The following is a 24,024-nucleotide window of genomic DNA, read 5'->3' on the forward strand; positions in this document are numbered from 1 at the left end:
ATCCCTTCCGCGTTATGCACGAGATCACAAGAAGTACAGTTTCGTTCTTTCCCTCTACGAGTACATCGACACCATCCCCACTCTCTGGGCCAGCACCAAGAAGTTCATCCAGAACCACCCCGAGCACATCTCTGAGGGCAACTCCATGCGCTTCCTCAGTGACGATGGCGGTGAGAACTACAACAAGTGCCATTTCGTAAGTTTGAACTTGAATATTTTATCATGCAATACTAACTGTTTCCAGTGGTCCAACTTTGAAGTTGGTAGTTTGTCCTGGCTTCGCAGCAAGCCTTACCTCGATTTCTTCGAGTCTCTCGACAAGGATGGTGGTTTCTTTTACGAGCGATGGGGTGATGCACCTGTCCACTCCATTGCTGCCGGTCTTCTCCTCAAGAAGGAACAGATTCACTTCTTTGAGGACATTGCCTATTACCACGTTCCTTTCACTCACTGCCCTACTGATGAGCAGCGACGAATGGATCTTCGTTGCCACTGCAACCCCGATAACAACTTTGACTGGAAGGGTTACTCTTGTAAGTATTCTTCAAGCTTCCTTGCAAGCTATAAACTAACACCGCTCCAGGCACTTCTCGATTCTTTGACCTTAACGGCATGGAGAAGCCCAAGGGTTTTGAAAAGCAGCAGTAGACAAAATATCATTAAAGAATGAGTGGGAAGGATTGTACGTTATCATACAGGTTGTTATGCTCGGTAGATTGTCTCCATTATTTCTAGGCTGCAAGCAATGGGTGTGCATCGGGAGAGGTTCATATGAACCAATATTAGGCGTCTGGGTTTGAAGTACGTTGGACAACTTTCACCGCAGAAGTGAGTATGAATGAAGAATTGTTTCGGATCGTCGCCTTTCTTTTTTTTTTTAAAAAAAAAATGCTTGAAATAGTGTACAATATCAATACATGGTGTCAGCCTGGTCTATATCATCGACACGGTTCTAATCCCGTTGCTTTACCATCGATCGTTTAACCAAAGTCGCGCATCTAGTTCATTATTTAAGGATTCGCTTAACCAACAGTAGCCTTCTTGGGCTTCTTGGTGCCGTACTTGCTGCGACTCGTCGTTCGGCTCGCAACACCACCCTGAAAATGTCAGCACATAGTCACAAAAAAGGTCCGTACCAGTACGAAAGTACGTGGCGAAAGGGAAGCATACCAAATCCAGAGCGCCTCGAACAAGATGGTATCTCACACCAGGACAATCTTGCGCACGACCACCTCTAACAAGAACAACACTATGTTGCTGGATATTGTGTCCTTCACCAGGGATATACGCCGTAACAACAGCTCCGGTGGAGAGCTTCACACGCGCAGTCTTTCGTTCACCGGAGTTGGGCTTCTTGGGTCGAACGACACCGACTCGAAGGCATACACCCTTGAGAGCTGGGCAGTGTGTGTTGGATAGAGCAGGAGAAACAGCGTGACGAGCGCGCTTTCCCTTTCGAATTCCACGCAGGACCTGGTTCAGAGTCGCGGGGCGAGCGGTCGTAGGAGCAAAAGCGCGGGGTGTTGTGGTGGTGAATGTTCGGAGGGACGGTTGTAGAAGACGGCTGGGTGGTGTTGAGATGGCCGTAGCGAGGGGACGCCGGATCGCCGGGGAGAAGAATTGGCGGAGGATAGAGCCGACCATGTTGGGCGAGATTTATGTGACCCGATTGAACTGAGTTGTCCTGGAGAGCGATTGATTTGATCCCGTAATCGGCCTCTCTATCCTGAACCTTGACCTCAGCCAACGCCGATATCAAAATCTCAGCCTGTCGATGTGCTCACGTGACTCATCGATAGCTCTCGGAGGTCAAGATTATCCGAGTCTCGTCTACGGATAGATCCAAGCTACTGGGTACCAGAAAAGTTGACATCCCAAGTCTTAGGTTACAAAAATAAATAGCCTAAAGAACATGGTCTAAGTAGCATAAGCTGATCTACTAATTTCGTCTCTTATGCTTCTAGCGGCCAATTTTCCTGATACCCTGAGGCCAAGTTCATCACATGCTGGCATTTAAAGGACCCGCATCAAACCCCGGCTTTCTTACTTCAATGACCCGCATGTCTTTGACGTCAGCGGTTAATCGCCGGCGCATCTCTTACACTCCCCGCATCCCGCACTTTGAACCCCAAAACTGACAAGCCAGGTTACAGTTGTAGAACCGAACACATCCTCGACCTCGGTGGTTATCCTCGGCTGGTCGAGGCCGAACAATGAGATTCTTCAACCGCTTCAGCCGTATAAGATAGGCGCGGGTACGCTCCTGGGGAGGAAAGGATGATCTGTATATACCGAGGTTGCTATAATTGACATATTGAATCTTTGATATCTTTCGCTTCTTCATCTACATCCTTTATATCACATATCACTCTACCAAGCTTGTCTTGTTCCATGATCGTCTGGCTTGTGATCGTCTCTTAGATACCCGCCTCACACCTCGCTTCAGCTTAGCCAACTTTTCTCCTCCTACAATCGCACTTACCACTCACCGTTGCTCCTAAACTCCCCTTTCTAACATCACAAACCTGACAATGTCGTCGTTTACTCGAGTCGTGCGCCCTGCGCTCAGAGGTGGACGAAGTCTAACACAGCGCATTGCCCCGCCAGCCACTACTCCTCGTTCCATGACGAGAACAAACCTGTAAGCAATACCTGAACTAGCTGTACTAAAGCACTCGCTAACTCTTTGTCTCAGTAACACTGCTCGTCTTCTCTCTACAACGCAATGCCGCCGCAACGAGCATATCGACATCTCCGAGATCCCTCCTACACCCATCACCCATCTTTCTGAGCTCGAGACAGCTATGGTCGATACCGTCTCCAAGTTCGCCACAGATGTGATTCTTCCTCGCGCGCGTGACATGGACGAGGCAGAGGAAATGGACCCAGCTGTTGTCGAGCAGCTATTTGAGCAGGGCCTCATGGGTATCGAGATCCCTGAGGAGTACGGAGGCGCTGGCATGAACTTCACCGCTGCCATTATTGGCATTGAGGAGCTTGCGCGCGCAGACCCTTCTGTCTCAGTGTTGGTTGATGTGCACAACACCCTCTGCAACACAGCTATTATCAAGCACGGTTCCACTGCTATCAAGAAGAAGTGGCTCCCGCGCCTTGCGACAAACACTGTCGCTTCTTTCTGTCTTTCTGAGCCCGTCTCCGGTTCTGATGCCTTTGCAATGGCCACAAGGGCCACCGAGACCGCTGACGGCTTCAAGATCAATGGCAGCAAGATGTGGATTACAAACTCCAAGGAGGCTGATCTCTTCATTGTCTTTGCTAACCTTGACCCCAGCAAGGGTTACAAGGGTATCTCTGCCTTCCTCGTCGAGAAGGGCATGAAGGGCTTCTCTATCGCCAAGAAGGAGAAGAAGCTGGGTATCCGTGCCTCAAGCACATGCGTTATCAACTTCGACGATGTCGAGATCCCCAAGGAGAACCTTCTCGGCGAGCGCGGCCAGGGTTACAAGTACGCCATTAGCATCCTCAACGAGGGACGGATTGGTATCGCTGCTCAGATGACCGGTCTTGCCCTAGGCGCTTTCGACAACGCTGCCCGCTACGTGTGGAACGATCGCAAGCAGTTTGGCTCTCTGGTCGGTGAGTTCCAGGGCATGCAGCACCAGCTTGCCCAAGCATACACCGAGATCACTGCCGCTCGCGCTCTCGTTTACACCGCTGCTCGCAAGAAGGAGGCTGGTGAGGACTTTGTCAAGGACGCTGCCATGGCCAAGCTATACGCTTCCCAGGTCGCTGGACGTGTCAGTGGTTCTGCCATCGAGTGGATGGGTGGCATGGGCTTTGTCCGTGAGGGTCTTGCCGAGAAGTACTTCCGTGACAGCAAGATCGGTGCCATTTACGAGGGTACCAGCAACATCCAGTAAGTCTTGCTATTGTCCTAGAAAATGAAAGGCTGTACTAACTTGAACCCTCAGGCTCAACACCATCGCCAAGCTCCTGCAGAAGGAATACACTTCGTAAGAATATTGAAAAATTTAGATAAAAGAGATGGATACTTAGATGGAACATATAAAATATAGTAAAAAAAAATAACTAAAACACTCCAATCTCCCTGAACCTAAGAGTGTGCACTTGCGGCAATAAGACTCGACGAGGCTTGAAGAATGCTAAAAAGAAATATACAAGATACAGATGGAGATTGGGTTTTAAGCATCGTAGTCAATACTGGGACATGTGAAGTCGTCGGCATCCATCATTTTGTCTCTTTTGCTTCTATTAACAAGACAACTATTCATATGCTGCTTGTCTAACATTCTCATCTACCACTGAACACGCTTGCTTGACTATCAATATGGTTCTGACCATACCATCATACGTTTTACTCGTCCACTACCTATATCCTGAATGCCAACCACTATAAATGAGCGAACATGAAAAGGGCCGTCTTGTCCAGACGTCCACGCTGAGTTCGCGCACCGACATCACCTACCCGCGGTGCCCGGTAATCTATTTAACTATCGCTGCTGGGTATCCGATAGACAAGACACTACTAATCTCACCGCGGCTCCATCGTCTCCATAAAACATTGCAAAATCGTCAATCTTCGTGTGTAGTCGTTTAGTCAAAATCAGCTGTGTATGAGAAGCCTCGGAACTCCTCTTGCATGGCCTGTGACAAAACTGGAAATCATATTAGTAATGCGTCTAGAGAAATGAAAGCGTGCAAACTTACCGGATTGAACTGGAGTCAAAACGGGAGTAACGCTTGTGAACTCGGAGTCGAAGTTGCTGGTATCTGTCGCACTCTTGATCTGCGGCATGAAAGGCGGCGGCACTCTCTTGTGGTACATCTCATCCCAGTTGATGTTTCGGAAGAATGGCTGGCTCATCACCTCCTGGGCATCAGTCGGGCCGCTTCCGAGTCGCTGGTCAGGCTCACGAGTGAGCAATTTCTGGAGGATTGAGACTGAGTCTCGAGGCATGTGAATGGGGTACAGGGGCTCATCGGCGAGAATAGCGTCATAAATCTCGTCCTCATCCTCTCCACGGAAAGGAGACTGCTGCAGAAGCATTTGGTAAATCAGCACACCAAATGCCCACCAATCGACAGCACGGCCGTACTTCTTGTCCAGGAGAATCTGTCAGGTGTTAGCGGAAAGGGCCAGGTGTGAGTTACATGTCATAGACTTACCTCCGGGGCCATGAATTCGGGAGTACCACAAAAGGTACCTGTTGTGGAGCCATACCACATATCCTCCTTACACAAACCGTAATCACCAATCTTGACATGACCATCAAGTGAGAGAAGAATGTTGTCAAGCTTCAAATCACGGTAAATAACACCGTTCTCGTGGAAGTACTTGAGCGCCAGGCAGACCTCGGCGGCGTAGAATTGCGCACGCTTAGTACCGAACTGACCTCGCTGAATGTGCAACATCAGATCACCACCACTAACGTACTCCATGACGAAGTACACACGGGTCTCTGTTTGGAAGCATGCATGCAAGTTGGTCAAGAATGGGTGTCTGCCCCGGTTGGCAACCAAGAACACACGCTTCTCAGAACGGATACTCTCGACTTCATCATTCTCGATGATGAACTCCTTCTTGAGAACCTTGATGGCATAGAGCTTTCGAGAGCGCTTGGTTTCGGCCAACATAACTTTACCGAAGTTACCCTTGCCCAACACAGCCAGGAAGTTGAAATGATCAAGTCCGATACGCTGGCCAGTTCCAGGGTCAGTAGCCAAGGGAGCAGACTTACCACCAGCCGCTGACTGCTGCTTAGGAGACATGGGTTCTGGTTGCTGAGGGCTATGCGCCGGCACTGCGGGCTGTTGGTAGGCAGCCTGTGGCTGCTGTTGTTGGTGTTGCGGTACTGGAGGTAGCGGTGACTGAGGAGGAGGTTGTTGGGCTGGCTGCTGCTGTACAGGTCGCTGAGCCTGAGCAGCAGGCTGTGGTCCTCCGTAGCCAGGGTTCACGTTCGCATAATCGGCCGGGTTGTACTTACGCTGCTGGCCCGCGCCGTATTGACCTCCTTGAGCATAGGGGTCTTCTTGCGGTTGATCGTAACCGCCGCTATATCGCCCAAAGTCTGAGTTCTGCCGTTGGGCCGCACCAGGTCCTCCAGACATAGCCGCAGATGCTGCAGCCGCAGCTTGGGAGCTGGATGAAGTTCGATCAGGGCCGGCAGGTCTCGGCGTGGAAGGGTTCGAGTACATCATCTTAGCGGCCTCTGTAGCCTCCGGGGAGACTGGTCCTGACTGGTAAGAAGGAGCAGTCGTGCTGGAGTATGAGGGAGCCGGCGAGCTGGTGCTTGTCGGGCTAGTCTTGCCATGTCGAAGTGTCTTTTCTGAAAGTGAAGAAACCTTGGCTTGTCTTTGCTTCTGAGTCCTTATGCCGTCCAGAATCTGGTTGGCGACGGCCATTGACATGCCGCAGAAATCGGGGACAAGATGAACACACTGGGCGTGGGCAGTAAGACCACATTCTGAATTATGTTAGTTTCGTGGTAGAACGGATGTTTCAGTAGATGCTTACCTGAGCACTTTCTGCAGTTCTTCTTTCCAAAAGGCAAGATGTAACCACAGTGACAACACCAGTTTGCTGTCATGTTGGAATAAGGGTTGAATCTGTGCGGAATGCGGTGGTTGATCTTTTCCTCGTCGGGATCAGTCTCAGCGTTACTCTTACTGATGCACTTTGTAACGACGCTAGAATAACACTTCGTATGACAGGTATACTTGCAATCCTCACACTGCATGCCTGCTGAGTACTTAAGGAAATCTCCGCAAAGCGCACAGCGCATGATATTGTAAAACTGATGCTGCACGAACTTGTGTCCGTACATCTCGTGGACTTCTTCCTTTCGTTGACGAACGGCACCCTTTCGACCAAGACCAAGGTCGGCAGGGCGGCTGTTGTTGTTGGACTTGTTAAATGTCAACTGAAGTTGGATCTGTCCAGTTGGCTCGAGATTGAACCATTCCTCGATAGGTCCAGTTTGCACCTGAGGCTGGGGACCAGCAGCTCCGAATGGGCCAGTATCATCCCCTTGGTCACCACCAGTCGATTGAGCACCTGGTCCAAAAGAGCCTGAAGAAGGACTCATCGGGAACTGTGTAGGGGCAGCACTGGTGCTGCCCATTCTGTCGGCAGACACCCAGCCAGAGCTGTTCATTTCGGCCTCAATCCTCTTGCGACGAATTTCCTCAACAATGTCGGAAATGCGAACCCAGAGCATGCCTATGGGCATGGGGTGTTCGCCAGGTTTGTCGTAGACAGTCAACTCGATTTCGTTGGCCTTGTCGACTTCGATAGTATGGAACTCAGCCTCCCATCGATCGTTCCTGGACGCTTTCGTACGAGCCATGACGGTATCCTCAACCTTCACGGCAATAAAGGTCTCGGGACCTCTCGTGAACCGTCCAGTCGCAGCATGGTCAACATCTTTGATTGCTATCATTCGAATCGAGAGTTGTCCACTGAGGGGCTTCCTGAGGTTGGGGGCGTTGATTGAATCATCTAACTCTTTGTCAGCTTCACATTCGACGTCATTCAACGCCAACTTACCATCTTGTGCATCCGCAACGTCCGCGTCGATATGCAGTTCTTCATATCTCTTGAGTGCCTGCTTCAACAGTAGAATCTTCTGCTTGCTTTCAACCTTCCTAGCGGCTGCGTCGGCTTTGCTCTTCCGATCACCTTCCATGCTATAAAGCTGAACCATCTTCTCAATACCCTTCAGGTACTGCTCCTCGACATTGAGCTTGAACTGGATCTGGGACAACATGAGTTGAATACGAGGGCCCAGGTGTGGCGTATCATATTTGATTAAGTCTAAGATTTGTTAGCATGGTGGGCAGAACTGGTTATGGACAGGAAATGGCATAGCAACAACGGACCTAACTTGGTAAAGTTGGGGCGTGCCTTAGGAATACCCGATCCACCAGGTCCCGGTGCATAAGGATGACGAGGGGGCATTAAGTCGGAACCACCGCCAGCCTGGCTGTACTGTCCCGAACCAGAGCCGTAGGAACCTCTATCTCCCGCGGGATTGCTGGAGGCATCCTTAGGAGGTGGTGCGGGAGGGCCACCGGCATCGTCAGCAGGTCCCCCGAGAGACATGTCTCCAACACCTTGGTTCACACGGCGCAGCTGAATATCCCTAAGCTTCTCCTCGAAAAACTGGAGGTTGCGGCGGCCATCGCGCATCTGGGAGTCGAGACGGGATCTAACGGCTTCATTGTTTGTCTGTGCCCTCATAGAATTGGCAGCGTTGATGAGGGCCTTTTCCCGCTCTATCTTCTTGTGGATGTTGTGAATCGCGTCATCGTCGTTCATTCTGGCGGCGGGTGCGCGATGCGTTGCGCAGGACGACAAGAGGTTGGAGGGGGGAAAGTCTTAGAAGACGAGCGATGTCAGGTGGTGAATGTACCCGAAGACGCCTCGATAGCGGAAAGCGGGCAAGCGGTCGTAAAATAGACGACAAGACAGTCGACGTCTTGTGTCGTTAAGTTGGGTACCAATCACAAAGCACGACAGATCCTGGCTGCGTGTTCTTGTGCAGGTGCGTAATATGTTGGTGATTGTTCGCCTACGAGCTTCCGGTGGATGAAGCCGAAGCTGGCGAGTGGAGATGTAGAGGGGAGGAAGAGAGGAAGAGAGGGTTTGGGTAGGTTATTAAGCCCAGCAGTTGCCAGATACCTACAGTGGGATGGAGGTGGAAGGTGGGAAGTTAAGGCCTGGTGGTGGGAGATGTCATCAGCGAATAGTGACGGATACTGCCTGTACAGCACCTGCGGTTGGGGAGGGGAGAGGAACTGGAAGGAGGGGGGTTAAAACTTGGCGGGGTTTTTCCAAATCCCTAGAGTAGATTAGCGGTAAGTTAAGCGGGCACTTAAGCCAGGCAAGTTGAAAAGTTCCATACAATGGAATTTTGAGCAAACAAATAATACTTTCTGTTCCGGAATGACTACTATATGGCTTGTTTGATCTCTCAGGGGACACAGAAGGAGGCTAGCTGAAAAGAATTTGATAGGCAAAAGAGAGGGTCAAAAAGACATCGGTAGCCCAACCATCACCTCAGGCAGATCAGGTCAGGTCAGGTCCCGAGCTACGCCCAAGCCTAAAGGTGAGGTAAAGAGAGTAGAAGAGCTTAGACCAGGTTCTTTGCAGCCTGGGCGGCGTAGGTCATAGCTCTCAGCGAACGGCGTCGGCCACTGTATGCACTGTAGCATGGGTCAGATGCAAGGGTCTATCAATGGATGGAACCTAACAGTCAATTATTGAAACGAAGTTGCTGTGCACGAAAGGATTGACTGAACATGAGTTGGAGGCAGTTCGTGTTATGAAATGGACAATAAATTTTGTATAAACGGTTGGCCTACCTAGGACTTGAAGTCGTGAACGATAACGCGTACAAAGAGGCTGAGCTACAATGAGACGAGGCCAAATAACTCAGGCAACCTTCTATCACACCAAGAACTTGGTTGGATTGGGATGTCTGTTTGGGTAGGCACTTTTGCATGGGATATCAACGCCCATGTCTTACATGAATTGAGTTTCAGACTATGTACCTTACATCATGAGATACAGTGATTAATTATGCATGAAGTATGTCAACCTTTAACGCCTGTGAAACAACCTTTTGAAACGACAAACTCGTGAGCCTTATGTCATGCACAAGTAGATAGTAGGGCAAAGTTTCAAAACATGTAGCAAATACAGGAAATAACAAATAGAAATAGCTGCTAACCTACCTGTGTGCGCTTGTTTATTCCCACGGTGCGCCTTGAGGCCAGGTACAAAGGTAGGTTACACTGAATGTTACTGAGTCCTAAAACCCATCCTCAAAAGTCCTAGAATCGGATCAGCTCCAGTAGCCCCGCCATGAAAGAACTACAGCTCCGATTAAAACCGCAAACTAGGAAGCGGTCAAAATCCTCAAACATCAAACCTTCGGTGTCAGTTACCGTTAATCTCAGTCTCTAGCAAATCACATTCGCAAACCTCATCCGCGTTCAAATTAATCATCAGGGCTACCCTGGAAGATGGAACGACAAGGGTGTTTGTATTTAACCGCAGCTCGATGTCATGATGAACTGGAGTTTGGACATGTCCAAGAGAAAAATGCCCTATGTAAAGTGATGTTGCGTTGGCATCCAAAGAAAACAATTTCAATCAATATGCATGGTACAAACATGCATAGAACTATTGGCTTCCAAAGCCCAAGCGGTTTAGTGCCATCACGCTCAGGATTATCTCGACTACCAGCCCTACAGGTCATGCAATAGACCTATATCCGATTGGCCAGAGATAACCTGCTCGAAGCATCGTCATTCATCAACAAGGCACGTCAGTCAACACGCCCTGCAGTTCATGACCGGTACCTATCGTTCTTTTGTAACCATAGGTACAGTTATATTATAATGTACATTGCCTTTAACTTTATATCTATCTTACATCTTATCATCATCTTCGAACCATTAGTAGCGCGACGCTTGCGGTAAAAACAGCTCCAGCCAACGCTCCCTCAAGCGCCAACAATGATGCGTCTCTCATGCGCATATCTATCCGTCGCTCGCTGTAGAGGTCTTCTGTTTTAGCTCTCCACCACAAGGGGTCAAGCAAGAGTTCTTTCCAGGCCCTCCACCATGACGGGTCATTGAGGACTTCCGGCCAAGTCCTCATTGGCAGAATCTCCGGAAGAGGCGTCTCGGTTGCTGGCTCAACGGGCGTCGAAACAGGTACCTCACTGGTATGTGTTTCCTCAGCTGTGAAAAGACTTTCAGTTGGTACGTCTTCCGACTCCACGATCTCAGCAATTGGCTCGACCTCTGCCTCACGGGTCGCTTCAACAGCAGAGGCCAAAGCGGCAGCGGCAGCAGGTTGGTTTCGGGCCTCAATGGCAAGCTTGACTTGCTCAAGCTCACCACGAACCTCTTCAAGCACGGCCTTTTCTTCGGCCACAACGCCTCTGACTAATCTCTTTCTCTTCCAGGGCTCTGCCACGAACTGCAGGACAACAAACAACAAGAAGTTCATGCCCATTAGACCCCATGTACCCCATGTACTCGCCCTTCGAATACGGTCGCTCCAGATTTGTTCCTCATGGTAACGCTTTAGGATACCTGCATTGAGTTGCTGGCTCAACCGTTGCTCTTCGATCTCGGCCTCTGTCAAAGTTTCTTGGGACGATGCCACCTTGCCCTCAAGGGTGTGGTCTGCTCGGTACAACTCGGTAAACCGCTCAAGATCGATCGGTGACCAGCTATCCTTTCTTGCCAGCAGGGTTGTGACTTCACGTTGCGTTGCAGCTCGGCTGGCGTTCGATGTCTTGTATTCTTGACGAGCAGTTCGAACCAGCTCATGAGCCTCTGCAAGTGCCGCCTCAAGCTTAGCGTTTTGGCCTTTGATGACCTCAATGCTGGTGTATCCAGTGATATCATTGAGTGTCTGAGAAGCGTTCATTGCTCGGTATTGAAGGGTATCCATAGCATGGCTGAATCTCTCCTTTAATTCACTGACACGATGTTGCGCGCGGTCACGAAGAACTTGGAGGCTATCAGTAGTTGAGGGGGGTTCTTGTGGTTGAGCAGCATCGTCGGGCTTTGTGGGTTCGGGCTTGACCTCTTCAGTTTTGGGCGTCTCGGGTTTGGTGTCTTTGGGGATGGCATCTTCAGGAGTCGACTTGACGTCTTCCAATTTTGGTCTTTCGACAGGGGGTTGAAGCTCCTTTAAAATATTCGGCCGAGGTTTGAGAATGGATTCGAGCTCAGCCTCGACGTCTTTATTTGTCCTGGAGTTGGAATCTGAATCTTTCGGTGGGTTCTCTGTTGAATAGAGTCGTGATTGCGGGCCATTGGCTCTTATGTTGCATCGCATTCGTATTGTTGAGTTCTGAAATATCGAGGGTTCCCAACATGACTTGCTCGGCCTCGTGGTCCGGTCTAGTCCTATTCGCGCATGGCTCCAGACAAGCCTTGCCGCTGGACGAGCGAACGGCTGCATGGCGACCAGAGGAAGCTTAGGTATGATACAGCAACGACGTCGTCGTTGATGAGCTGGTTCCCTCAAGCCTTGGAAAATAAATGTTGAGATGACGAACGCATGGGCCGAGCCGTTGGAGCTACAGCCGGCTCCGTGCCCGGGCTTTTTCTGCCATCGGGGCAATGCCAGATACAGTCACCGCCTTTGTTGTCCAAGTACAACGCAGCGGGGTGTGTCATCACGCTTGACTCAGAATTACCAGGGTTCTGTCCAAACATTGCGAGCTAGGCTCTTCTCTAGTCCATGCTTCAGAGCAATTGCAAGGAGAATAAGTGTGGAGGGGCACTAATTTCATGCTACAGCGGTCAGAGTCATGAGATGACGACACTGGAGTCGCTCCAACCAAAAGGCCAAGACGGCTAAAGGATATGTACATTGAACACTAATACTGATACTGATAACAAACTGCTGCTGTACCTCCTTGGTAAGTACCCAGAGACCGAGTATGCGGTGTTTTCTGCTATATACAGTACGCGATTGATATTACTACTCGCTGAACTAGTCAGAATCTCTAAATATCAATACCCAATCAGCTCAACCAGGTAATAGCAGGTGTTTTTATTCTTGCTGATCTCTCTTGTTGCTTGCTTGTCTCATGAAAACTTATGCCCCTCCCCCGCCATTTTATTACTTTCTGTCATATCTTCCTCCAACAAGAGCATTCAGTCTTTATTAAAGTACGATCCAACGACAGGCCATTGACTCATTCTTTTGGCTTTTATCCAGACTATTCAAGCACGGGCTGAACTCACAATCTATTCAGATAAAAAAAACTGCACAAATAACACCTCCAGACCTTCATCATGGCTTCTTCCGACACACCAGCTCTTAAGAACAACCCCAAGTTTATCTTCTTTACCGACTTTGACGGCACCGTCACCACCGCCGATTCTAATGACTACATGACCGACAACCTTGGTTTCGGTGCTGAGCGCCGTCGTCAGCTTAACAAGGACGTTCTCTTTGGAAAGATGCATTTCCGCGACAGCTTTGTTGAGATGCTTGACAGCATTAAGACCCCCTTCGACGAGTGTGTCGATATCCTCCTCAAGAACATCAAGCTCGACCCCGGCTTCAAGGAGTTTTACGATTGGGCGCAACAGAACAACGTTCCTATCGTCATCCTCAGTGGCGGTATGGAGCCTGTCATTCGTGCTCTCCTGGACACTCTTCTCGGTCCTGGCTGGGACATTCAAATCGTGAGCAACTATGTCACAGCGCGCGAGGGCAAGACTCTGAAGGACGAGGGTGGCTGGCGAATTGAGTTCCACGACGACAGGTATGTTAATGCGCGACCTTAATATTCTATCCCATACTGATTAAAACAGCATCCACGGCCATGACAAGTCTATCGAGATCCGCAAGTACTCTTCGCTACCTGACCGACCTACTATGTTTTACGCAGGCGATGGAGTTTCCGATCTCTCTGCCGCTAAGGAAACCGACTTATTGTTCGCCAAGGCTGATAAGGGTGCGTACAATCATGACTTTGGACACTCGCTTGAATGCAAAAGTAAATGCTAATTGGTCCTCTACAGATCTCGTCACCTGGTGTGAGAACGAGAACGTTCCCTTTGTCACATTCCGTGATTGGTCTAGCATCACTCAGACCGTCAAGGACATTGCGGCTGGCACCGTATCTGTCAAGGATGCTGCCCGCGGTCGTATTTAAATATTTTTCTTGTGATTTAGAAGGAGATGGAATGCTTTAGTGTCTGTGGTTGCATAGAGGCATAGAGGATAAAGAATTAGATACAACTATCTACACGGATTATATGATAGATCTTGTATAGATTTTGGGTAGAATTGGTCAATCTAAAACGATTCGCAGTGTATCCCAGACCTGTCTCGCCAAAATGTGTCCTTCGATGTTCCTACTAATCATATTGATTTGGATTTCGTAGCTTGTTATTCAGTTCTCTTATCCTCTGTGGGAAGAAAGTACCAGCACACCAACATGACGACGAAAAGAAAAATCGCAATAGGATGGAGTACAAATGTACCAACAGCTTGAGCAAGGAGACCGGTTATGAAAGGCGCAACCGCTCCTCCTGCACTACCACAAGCACTGATTGTCCCGATTCCACTGAGAGACTCACGTCGGCTCATACCACGAAGGAAGACCGCCGCAGCGCATGGGTAGATAGGGCCAAGGAAGAGACCGACAATAGAGACAGCGATGGCGTTGCCTACAATGTTTGGCACAAACCAAACAAGAAGTTCAAAAGCCAGTGCGCCGATGGTGAGGAAATAAACGAGTTTCTTCTCGCCTATTCGCTGAGCAGGGGCAGATAGGAGAAAGCGACCGATTGTGATGCCCGCCCAGAAGCCTGCTGTTACATAACCAACCGAAGAAGGGTCACCATCACGGTCTTCGATGAGGAAAGAGATGACCCAGCCTGAGATGGAAACTTCAGCTCCCTGGTAGGCAAAAATGAAGAGCGAGCCCAGAAAGACTATACGCAATTTCATAGCGAGGAACATGCTGTTCATCATCGACTCTCCTGCCTGGGATGTCTCTCTCTGACGTGTTGCAGGACTCATCTCCTTTTCGTATGTCCAGAATGCCCAGGTTCCCAGGACAAAAGTCAAGGCACCGAGAGCACATGTGATTATGTAGTATCGGTTCCATACTGCATTGGCAGCTGTGACAAGTGCAGTGGCAATTAAGGGTCCGATAGTTCCCCCTATTCCATAAGTACCATGGAGGATACCAAGCATGAATGTTCCGTTTCGGAGTCCGCCAAAGAAGAGATTTCCGATGGCGACGTTGACCGAAATGCTGAAGCCGATGAAGAAAAAGGAGACGACGACGACTCCAAAGGGCGCTCCGCAGATAATAGGTATATAGGCCAAAGTGACCAAGGCTTGACCCAGCCCGAGGAGCTTGGCTCGACCAAGTTTGGCTCGCAGGACGTCTAAGAATACGGCGGCAGCGATGAATCCAATGGCTTGCCCGACAAAGATTAGAGATACCGTGCCATACCCTATGTCATAGTATCTTGAACTGGTTAGCTATCACCCTTGGACGTGAAATTTAGACAACATACTTTTCCATATATGGAATCAATGCGCCAGCAGCGCCATCGCTAAGTGCATTACCCAACTGGGCAAGGCAGCCAAAAAGGGCTCTGAAGCGGTTCATAAATGGGTTCCAGAAAGTAGATAGAACTTCGACAACCTCTGTATTGGAGTCTGGAGTGTTCTGTCGGCTCATTTCAAGGTCATTGCTGGCGTTGGCAGAGTATGCGTCTCTTGTGCGATCATCTCGGATTGGAATATCATGTAGTTCAAACGATTCTCTTTGAGATGCACCAATGGGCATCCTTGGAATTGTTTTTGGGGGTGCTGTCAAAGGTCGATAGAGGTCTTCATCTCGGGATTTGGCAAGGGCAGGTTCAACTGCAACGAGGCCTGAAAGCATTGAAGCTTCCATGTTGTATGAGTGTCTTTCGATGGCTTTGAAAGATAGAGGTAGTCAGGGTATGTGTTAAGGACATACAAAGTGACAGAAGAGTATAGTTTGATTCAGACATGGCTACGATCCCTTGATATAGACACTGGTGCTTAACCGAATCATCGTAGGATTTGTAATAAATCAATACTTGGGTCACTCGGTCACTCATTTCTGCACCTGAAACATTCCTTTGATGGTGGAATGCCTCCATCAGGTAGTATACATACAGCAATAGACGAAGGAAGAACCATTCAAAAACTGTAAGTCAAGCCGAACCCACTTGGATAGAGCAAACGAGGCGAAACAGAAGCGACAGGCCAATAACATGAGCTGCCGAATAATTTACCCACGATACCAGACCCTGGCCCTGTTGCAGTTAGTTGCAGACTTACAATGCAGCAACATTGAAGTGGAATCCTAAAAGACCCGATTGGATATCGATTCATGAGGCTTTGCTGACAAAATGGCCACCATCTTCCTGTTGTGCTCAAGTTATGATAATAAGTTGGTGGTATTGCTGCTTCGGGTTACAACCCCAGCTTTCAGTCAAGGTTGCAGTACCACCATACCTCGGAAGTTCTAGCGGTCAAAAAGACAGCCACGTTTATTCATGACACAGCATAAAAGCATAAGAAAGATTTATTTCCATGGCTTCATGAGAACAGTAATTACAGCCAGCCGGAGTCCCAATGTAGTAAGTCCGGTATAGTTCATAGGATATCGGATATATCGATACTTAAAAGTATAAGTCCACCAAGGTTCACATATCGCTGTACCCAGTATCTGCCCCTCCAAAGCAACCCCTCCACATTTTTATCATACCAGGAGAGAAAAAAGTCCAACACTTTGCGAACGTCTTGAATAGCAAACTTCACAATGGGACGCCCTAAGAGAAATGTACTTGCGGCCGCTGAGGCTGCCCTGACACCGCCTGACGCTCTCGAGCCCAACCAGTCCCTTGTTCGTGTTGTCAAGCCCGAGGGAAACAACCTATACACCTGCGAGCTCCCAAATACCAAAACCCTGATGTTGGAATTGGCACAGCGATTTCGAAACACCATCTGGATCAAGCGCGGCGGCTTCGTTCTGGCCGAGATATACCAAGATAGCAAAGAGGACACACGAGCAGATGGAGAGATTGTGAATGTTGTCCGAGACGAGAAGGCTTGGCGCAAACAGTCCTACTGGTATGTCTACTGATCTATGCTGCGTGAAATGAACTAGGCTAATGAGATCTATTACAGGCCCAAAGAATTTGTCAAGAAGAGTACATATGACCTCAGCGACTCCGAAGAAGAATCCAACGTCGGCAAAATGCCCCCAAGTGACTCCGAAGATGAGTGAGGTTACCCTTTAGATCCACATCTATTTGTTCTTGGCCTCGATTTTCCTAGCCTGAGAAGGGGGAACAGCAAGCCTGGCTGTCCCGCGATACGCCAACACAACCGTCGCAAGCATCGCACCCACAGTGACGCGAGAGCTGAGGTCGGTGCTTGGGAAAACGTTCCAGGCCCACTCCTGCGCAGCCCAGATAAGCAGCACAATGAAGGGATCTTCTGTGGCTCGCCAGATGAGATAGGGTGATGCCCACGCGAGATAGGCATAGAATTGGTAATGGAGCGATCTCGCAAATAGGAGGCCAATGACGTTGGCAGAGAGCATCGTTGTCATGACATACTCGGGGGTGACATAGTGGGAGATTCGAAGCTGCTCCTGCAGAGTGAACGGAGACTTTAGCTGCAAGAAGGAGGGGATCATGGCAGAAAGAGGCCGTCCGGTTGGTTGCAGCCATCTCTGGGAAATGAAAACCAGAAGTGCTGTGACATGACAGGCGAGCAGGAATATAGCAAAAGATTTGCTGAGGAAGACCTCCTCACCCAACATGCGCCAGTTGACCGTCCATTCGAACTTGAACTCGCGCGACAGCTCAAAAGCTCGAGCCGCATAACCACGAGAGTTCTTCATGATGAAAGGAATTCCAATCGCAAACTGAACCTGTGCCATGAGCCATGCGAGACGTAGACCAGGCCAGAAACCTCTTCCTAGCAATAGAATGACGCCGATAGCAGGGAGAACCAGCAATAGCGACATCTTGATTCCTAGACCCCAGGTATATGCCAGACTTCCAAAAGTCCAATTTCGACGCTGGAAGAAGTAGATGCTGAGCCATAGGAAGAAGACAGCGAAACAGTCATTGAAACATCGCAGGACGAAAAGGCTGTGCAGTCGTTTCGAGGCGATCAGAAAGACGAACATGTACGGAGGCACCTAAGGAATATCAGTAAGTCACATCTTAAAAAGCGACTTGCCACCGTAGCCTACCTTGGCTTTCCAATAGCAAAGCATAACGACTGCCAATGTCGCCATATATAGTACACCAAAGATCTGTTGTGCTAGGAAGATATTCTCGCCCTCATTCGTGATATGGTAGAGTCCTGTGAAAGTGTAGACATGGGCAGCGGGATACACGAGGGGACCCGTGCCGCCCTCGATCTTGGTATAGTCTCGTTCGCCAGAGATGAATTGCGAAACCTGTTGCATGTATGCCTCCCAGTCGATCTCGGTGTCTGCGCACACAAAATTAGCTTTGTCCTGGGCTCTGAGAGAGTCGGGCGCATCGTACATGGGACTTTCCAGATGATCAGACTAGTGCCCACCGCGTCAGCGAGCCAGAGCGCGACGGGGATGAGTTTGGAGAGCGCATGTTGGCCGGTCAGAACGTTTCTAACGAATCGTGTGCCTCGCGCGAGAGCACCAGGCGCAGGGTCTGCCATTTTGTCGATTCGAAGACGTCGCTGGCCTGTGAAAGTTGGAGAAGGGAAACTCCTAAGCTCTGGACCTAGGGGTTCATGACAGCTGTGGAAATGCGGGGCCCCGCGAAATGCATAAACTCAACATTGTCACCAAGTTGTACTCAAAAAAGACACAGTGGAAGTGAGACGAAGAAAAAAGATAATACAACTTGAGTTTTTATCAATCAAAGCCAAATTTTGTTCCCACTATCAAGTCGCTTAAATCAGTCTACAACTTTGCCTTGGCACCCTTACCAACCTTGTCGACCAATTCAACGACACCCTCAGCACAACCATACGAGCCTTGATATCCCCAGCCTGAATGACCATAGTTGTGCACAATCCATGTCTCATCATCTAGTTTCTCTTCTTCAAGTCGGAGGCCACCCTTTCGCCAAGGTCGCAAGCCAACAGCGTGTCGGATGATACTCAATCCCTTGACACCCTTACCGTCTGCAACTTCCGGGCGGGCTTCAACAATGCGCTGCATGATGCGCTGAGCGATGTTGGGATCTGGCTGAGACTCCCAGTTTCCAACATCGTAGGTTCCGCCCAAGATCGTACCGCCACCAGCTGCTCGCTGCATCAGGTACATCACGTCACTGCCACCATCTTCAACTCCAGATGTGATAAGCATGGGTGTGCTCTCGTTTCGCACCACCACGATCTGGCCGCGCGCAGGAGCCATAGTCTCGTCCTTGACGCCGCCGAGCTTGAGGGAGCCTAGACCCGTGGCATTGACGATGATGTTGGGAACCTTGCCCGTGTGGCTCAGCTTCTTGGCCTCGCTGATGTCGGTGAGACTGGTTCGCTTGAGGACAACACCGTTCTTGAGACATTGACCTGCTAGCCAGGGAAGATAGATAGCGGTGTTGATGCAGACAGATGTAAACTCACAGCCTGAGTCGTATCCGCGGGTGACTTCATTTGGGTTCTGCTCCCGGAAGTCCTCGAACAACTCCTTGTACCATGGCTCTTCTTGGAACAAGGCGTCAGGAAAGGTGCTGCTCTTTGCTTCTTCCACATCCTTCTTGCGTCTTGCAATGTGACACTCTACAAGGTGTTAGCAAGGTACTTGCGAAACAAGATGTGATGTCGCACTTTGAAAGTGAATACCAGCCTCGGGGACCTGCTCGCAGAGTCTCTTGAACTCTACCCATGTTCGACGTTCCCATCTACTGTTTTCTTGTGTAGCCATTCTGGAAAATGGTAAGTAATTATGAGGAGCATAGTATCAGATATGTTTGCCGGGACTTACGGGCAAACATTGGCTCCAGCAAAAGGCGAGGCATATTCAATGTCGTAGTCACCGGGCATATGTTTAGCAACGACTGTGATCTTGTTTCCCTTGTTCTTGGATAGAAGGTAGGCCGATGTCAGGCCAGAAACGCCAGCGCTTCTTCATGTTAGCTTTTTGTTGCCATATAGAACTCCGACTGCGGGACTCACCCAACGACGATAATTGTGTTAGCCATGTTGATGGTTGTCACGAAACTTGCTTGGTCTGCAGCAGATTGAGGTTCAGTTTGGATTCTAAATGGGTATTAAAATAAATCAAGTCTAAAAAGACAGATAATAAGATTGAGGTTGTCACTTCAACTTAACTTATCTCATGACCTTATACTGACCATCCCCTCGGTTCCTATTTGAAGTCCCGGTTGCTAAACCGGCCCAATTGGTCCTTCCGATTGGTCTGAATCGGTCAAGTTTCCCGCGGGGACCCGCCGAGACCGGGGTCGCCTCCACAAGATAGCTGTAGATAGATGTAATGTCAAGATAAGGGTGTTGAAGTGAAATGTTTACTCCAAGTTGTACTTGACCAATCGTATTGATTGTGAGACGCCTTGCCAACTTTTTGATGTTTCCCGGGCGCAAATGACACTGACCGTATGATCTTCTGTGATACCATACATCACGGCCTTCCACCTCCGCTTGTTTTCGTCTATACTGGAAGTAGAAGGCCGGATGAGAGCAAGTTGGTTGGCTGAACCACTTCTAACCGAGACTATATAATTTGTGATATGGTTATTCATTAACATGAGGCTCAAGAGTATCCATGGCTAGCGCAGGGTAGAAGATTCTTAAACCTTGAGGACAGGTGCCTTGGGTAATATTTAAAGCCCTACCAAATGTCATATGTCATAGTAGAACCTTACCTACATAGTATAACTTTAATAGCAATTTTGCTTTTTACCTACTTTCCTATATCTAGAGTTATAGAAAGTAAGGCATAAAAGTAACCTTATTCTTATATAATCGAAAAGTATTACTTAATAGCCTACTTCTTCTTCTTCTTCTTCTTCTTCTTCTTCTTCTTCTTCTTCTTCTTCTTCTTCTTCTTCTTCTTCTTCTTCTTCTTCTTCTTCTTCTTCTTCTTCTTCTTCTTCTTCTTCTTCTTCTTCTTCTTCTTCTTCTTCTTCGTCTTCTTCCATAACCAAGGAAATATCGACTAACAGTAATACCCTAGCATAAAGGTAATAACTCGTATGAGAATAAGGATATTACACCGATTAAAGAATGCGCCACCCTAATGAGACTAACTCTAGGGTCATTAATTCAAGTGCGGTCTTCTCTTCCATCAAGCCAGCTGGTGCACTGTACACATCGGATAGATTAAAAAGAGTCAGTTCATGGTCCTTAATGATAGGATTCCTCAGTGCTAGGTCTAAACTGCTCTTTGCTAGAGCTGTTAATAAGGATTAATAGGCAGGCACTTGCCGTTTAACAGCCTGCTATGAGCATAGCACAGCTAGCTCGACCGTGTAAGGCTCATTAATGATGGGGGCCAGGGCAGGTCTCTAATCTTGCTCTAGTTGTTGTGTCATCGCCCATTTCATAGTCCGTTGCTCAGCAGCTTCGCTTTCAAGAAGATCTGACTCATCCTCAGCAATATCAGATCCCTCGTCTTCAATCTCAAAAATCCCGACTTAACCATCAGACTTTGTCCAAGTCGCCAAATTCATCAGGAGTTAGAGCACCTCCTGAGATAGCAATTGCACAGATAATAGCCCACTGGATATCGAACATCTTCTGGCACTTATCGATGTGTTCTGTATCGCGGACAATAGTGAATATATCGCCAGACTTGATGGAACGACCAGAATCAATGTCGCGAGCGCCAATCTTTGCAGCTTCTAGGCAAGTTTTACAATGCTTCTCATGGCAGGTGTGTTGATTCTGGCTATAAACATGCCTCAGTTGAGATTCGAGCGTGGATATACCTGTAGTAGATACCTATCGACTCGACGGGTACTTTTGCGACAGGCGTTGCTTTATTAGAAAAAATGGCCGCTAGAAGCATAAGAGACGAAATTATTAGATCAGCTTATGCTACTTAGACTATACTCTTTAGGCTATTTATTTTGTACACTAAGACTTAAGAGGTCAACTTTTCTGCTACCCACTGCAATTCTCAATTGCAAAGTCTAGCTATGCTAATATACAGAGTTACCTCTTGCACTTCATTTCATAGATAGCCCATATGAGCCAGGTCACATCCCACAAGTTCTATCTTGTGAATCAAGACATAGAATACAAGATGACAAAGCAATAGAACAGCTTAACTAGCATGCTTGGCAAGCATAGACTGAAGAGCCTGGGGGTTAGCACCGACCAGCTCATCGACCTTTTTGCCGCCCTTGAAGACGAAGAAAGTTGGCATGGCGCGAACGCCCAACTCGGCAGTCAGGTCAGGCAGCTCATCAACATCAAACTTGACAAATTCAATGTTATCAGAGAGAGCAGGTTGTTCGGACAGCCTAAGTTGGGCATGTCAGTCTGAGGATCCGAGGACGTTTGCTGTGTGCGAGCTCTTACTTGCTGAGGATGGGAGAAATAGCCTTGCAAGGACCACACCAGGTAGCAAAGCAGTCAACAAGGACAGCCTTGTCTGTTGCGGAAACGAGGTCCTTAAACTCCTTGGTTCTGTCGGGCTAAGTTAGCTTTGCTGGGGTTTTATTTGGTGTATCTCTCAAGCTCACGTCTTGATATCCTGGACAGCGAATCGCGCGGCTGTGCTGGAGAAAGGTCGGGCTGCGAAAGAAACGACGCCAGATCGAGCAACCTGGGAGATAGGTCGCATAAGGCGGAAAGGAGAGGCCATTTTGTGAGTTTTGAAAGTTGTGTTTTCTATATAGTACAATGTTTGATGAACAGTTATGGGGAGTCTGGATTTCTAATAGTTAGTTCTGACGCTTCTTCCTTGCTGTGGATACCGAGATTTCGATTGGCCAATCAGACTATCAGCACAAGAAGTTCATGACTGATTTCGGAACTCATGATATTTTTATATAAGTCAATGAGTACTATGAGAAGATTTCTCGATGATGGCTCCTAGTTTCATGAAGTCAGGATGCTTAAGTCGAGTTCATGAGCTCTGGCATAGTTTAACCAACATGCATTCATAACGATCAGTCTACCATAACAACCTGTAAACATAAAACAGCTGTTTGCATAGATAGGTAGGTGTCTATATCGGTCTTATTACTACAGAGTCTCTACATGATAACTAAACTTAATACTATCAATACGACACTCTTTAACGTGCAAGAATATAGTAATACATGGAAACAAAGACATAAAATCGTCAACTTGATTACCCTATAGCCAGACCCTTGGCGTCCATGACGTCACTGGCATATCAACCGCGTGAAGCGCGTGTCTAAATGACATTGGATGAATACCAGTAGCGAGGACCCGTCGTCAGGCTGCCATGACCGAAACAAAAGCATCGAAATCCTTCAAGTCCTCTTTCCCCTCATCAATCATCTCATCCTACGAATTGTAGCCCATGTCCTGGCTGTCTGGTCTTTGGAGAACTTCGCGTCCAAGCTATCGCAACATGCCTGGTCGCTTCCCCGATGAAGAGTCCGGCTCGGGCGAGTCCGAGTCACTCCTTGGCCGAGGTCACAAGAGAGTTAAGCGCTTCTGGGATGGATTCGTCGACTTTGCTTTCCAGGATGACATTCTCAAGATTGCCGTTGGTTTGATGTAAGAGGTCTGACCCATTTATTTCTATGATAACTAACACGGATTAAAACAGTCTTGCGGCTGCCTTCACCGACTTGGTAAAGTCATTTGTGAGCGATGTGCTCATGCCGCCCATTTCAATTATCTTGCCATTGAACAAGAACATAGAGGAGAAGTTTGCCGTTCTGCAAAGGGGACCCAATTACAACACAACCACAGGCTACAACACATTGCACCAAGCACAAGATGACGGTGCTGTTGTCCTAGCTTATGGGTGAGTAATAGGACTCAGTATTGTTCCTTATAGTAACTAACAAAAAAAAAAGATCGTTTGTCAGTCAAATGATATCCTTCCTTGTACTGGGTATCGCCTTGTATGGACTCGCCCACTTGTGGCAGCTTGCCTCGTCCGAGCCCATCATCAAGCATACTAAGAAGTGCAAGTATTGCAGACAACGTATCAACGAGAAGGTGAGTCCTGAGAAACACAATAGTAGAAGCAAGAATGAACTGACTCTTTTCAGTCTATCCGATGTATACAGTGCACCAGCTGGCTTGATGGAAGAGAAGACCGCACCTGAATTGCTGCCCCGTCATTTTATGCAAGCATATGATACCCCTGGCTTTGCTTATTTGCTGCTTTCATTTGTTACATGCGCCAAACAGATTGAACCTTGCTTTACTGCGCTGCTATGCATTTTTTTTGAATTGCTTTTTAGTTTTTTGAGGACCAACTTCAGTCTTGTACTTTGTTGCGAGACACTGAGTTGGATGCTGCAAGGAACGTTATCACGGCAATA

At 48.5% G+C, this 24,024-nt stretch overlaps 12 protein-coding genes across 12 annotated transcripts; 6 read left to right on the forward strand and 6 right to left on the reverse strand.

Moving 5' to 3' along the window:
- Positions 1-781, forward strand: FGSG_13620 (alpha-1,2 mannosyltransferase KTR1). The gene is made up of 3 exons (XM_011329743.1): positions 1-196; positions 245-533; positions 584-781. The coding sequence occupies exons 1-3, from the start codon at positions 146-148 to the stop codon at positions 646-648; spliced, it is 405 nt and encodes a 134-aa protein (XP_011328045.1). The 5' UTR covers positions 1-145; the 3' UTR covers positions 649-781.
- A 69-nt stretch (positions 782-850) lies between these two features.
- On the reverse strand, positions 851-1,708 carry FGSG_09662 (30S ribosomal protein S12). Its single transcript, XM_011329744.1, has 2 exons — positions 1,171-1,708; positions 851-1,097 (listed from the first exon to the last, which is right to left on the reverse strand). Exons 1-2 carry the CDS (start codon positions 1,642-1,644, stop codon positions 1,023-1,025), a joined length of 549 nt encoding a protein of 182 aa, XP_011328046.1. The 5' UTR covers positions 1,645-1,708; the 3' UTR covers positions 851-1,022.
- Positions 1,709-2,531: 823 nt separating this feature from the next.
- Positions 2,532-3,978, forward strand: FGSG_09661 (uncharacterized protein; the record flags this gene model as incomplete). The annotated part of the gene is made up of 3 exons (XM_011329745.1): positions 2,532-2,641; positions 2,696-3,877; positions 3,933-3,978. 3 exons carry the CDS (start codon positions 2,532-2,534, stop codon positions 3,976-3,978), a joined length of 1,338 nt encoding a protein of 445 aa, XP_011328047.1.
- A 597-nt stretch (positions 3,979-4,575) lies between these two features.
- On the reverse strand, positions 4,576-8,299 carry FGSG_09660 (uncharacterized protein; the record flags this gene model as incomplete). The annotated part of the gene is made up of 5 exons (XM_011329746.1): positions 4,576-4,637; positions 4,690-5,095; positions 5,149-6,446; positions 6,497-7,795; positions 7,861-8,299. 5 exons carry the CDS (start codon positions 8,297-8,299, stop codon positions 4,576-4,578), a joined length of 3,504 nt encoding a protein of 1,167 aa, XP_011328048.1.
- A 2,130-nt stretch (positions 8,300-10,429) lies between these two features.
- FGSG_09659 (uncharacterized protein) lies at positions 10,430-11,968 on the reverse strand (the record flags this gene model as incomplete). The annotated part of the gene is made up of 1 exon (XM_011329747.1): positions 10,430-11,968. The coding sequence occupies one exon, from the start codon at positions 11,966-11,968 to the stop codon at positions 10,430-10,432; it is 1,539 nt and encodes a 512-aa protein (XP_011328049.1).
- An 842-nt stretch (positions 11,969-12,810) lies between these two features.
- Positions 12,811-13,679, forward strand: FGSG_13619 (uncharacterized protein; the record flags this gene model as incomplete). The annotated part of the gene is made up of 3 exons (XM_011329748.1): positions 12,811-13,286; positions 13,336-13,478; positions 13,546-13,679. 3 exons carry the CDS (start codon positions 12,811-12,813, stop codon positions 13,677-13,679), a joined length of 753 nt encoding a protein of 250 aa, XP_011328050.1.
- A 314-nt stretch (positions 13,680-13,993) lies between these two features.
- FGSG_13618 (uncharacterized protein) lies at positions 13,994-14,302 on the forward strand (the record flags this gene model as incomplete). The annotated part of the gene is made up of 1 exon (XM_011329749.1): positions 13,994-14,302. One exon carries the CDS (start codon positions 13,994-13,996, stop codon positions 14,300-14,302), a length of 309 nt encoding a protein of 102 aa, XP_011328051.1.
- Positions 14,303-16,303: 2,001 nt separating this feature from the next.
- FGSG_09654 (uncharacterized protein) lies at positions 16,304-17,343 on the forward strand. Its single transcript, XM_011329750.1, has 2 exons — positions 16,304-16,651; positions 16,709-17,343. The coding sequence occupies exons 1-2, from the start codon at positions 16,341-16,343 to the stop codon at positions 16,806-16,808; spliced, it is 411 nt and encodes a 136-aa protein (XP_011328052.1). The 5' UTR covers positions 16,304-16,340; the 3' UTR covers positions 16,809-17,343.
- FGSG_09653 (uncharacterized protein) lies at positions 16,830-18,238 on the reverse strand (the record flags this gene model as incomplete). Its single annotated transcript, XM_011329751.1, has 3 exons — positions 16,830-17,732; positions 17,787-18,031; positions 18,088-18,238. The coding sequence occupies 3 exons, from the start codon at positions 18,236-18,238 to the stop codon at positions 16,830-16,832; spliced, it is 1,299 nt and encodes a 432-aa protein (XP_011328053.1).
- A 181-nt stretch (positions 18,239-18,419) lies between these two features.
- FGSG_13617 (D-amino-acid oxidase) lies at positions 18,420-19,779 on the reverse strand. Its single transcript, XM_011329752.1, has 4 exons — positions 19,706-19,779; positions 19,515-19,652; positions 19,358-19,455; positions 18,420-19,309 (listed from the first exon to the last, which is right to left on the reverse strand). Exons 1-4 carry the CDS (start codon positions 19,729-19,731, stop codon positions 18,486-18,488), a joined length of 1,086 nt encoding a protein of 361 aa, XP_011328054.1. The 5' UTR covers positions 19,732-19,779; the 3' UTR covers positions 18,420-18,485.
- Positions 19,780-21,815: 2,036 nt separating this feature from the next.
- On the reverse strand, positions 21,816-22,358 carry FGSG_13616 (thioredoxin; the record flags this gene model as incomplete). Its single annotated transcript, XM_011329753.1, has 3 exons — positions 21,816-22,014; positions 22,073-22,180; positions 22,237-22,358. 3 exons carry the CDS (start codon positions 22,356-22,358, stop codon positions 21,816-21,818), a joined length of 429 nt encoding a protein of 142 aa, XP_011328055.1.
- A 738-nt stretch (positions 22,359-23,096) lies between these two features.
- Positions 23,097-23,805, forward strand: FGSG_09651 (uncharacterized protein; the record flags this gene model as incomplete). Its single annotated transcript, XM_011329754.1, has 4 exons — positions 23,097-23,245; positions 23,298-23,498; positions 23,563-23,695; positions 23,767-23,805. The coding sequence occupies 4 exons, from the start codon at positions 23,097-23,099 to the stop codon at positions 23,803-23,805; spliced, it is 522 nt and encodes a 173-aa protein (XP_011328056.1).
- Between the last annotated feature and the right edge of the window lie 219 nt (positions 23,806-24,024).

This window comes from Fusarium graminearum, chromosome 4 (assembly GCF_000240135.3).
Source record: "Fusarium graminearum PH-1 chromosome 4, whole genome shotgun sequence".
Taxonomy (NCBI): domain Eukaryota; kingdom Fungi; phylum Ascomycota; class Sordariomycetes; order Hypocreales; family Nectriaceae; genus Fusarium; species Fusarium graminearum.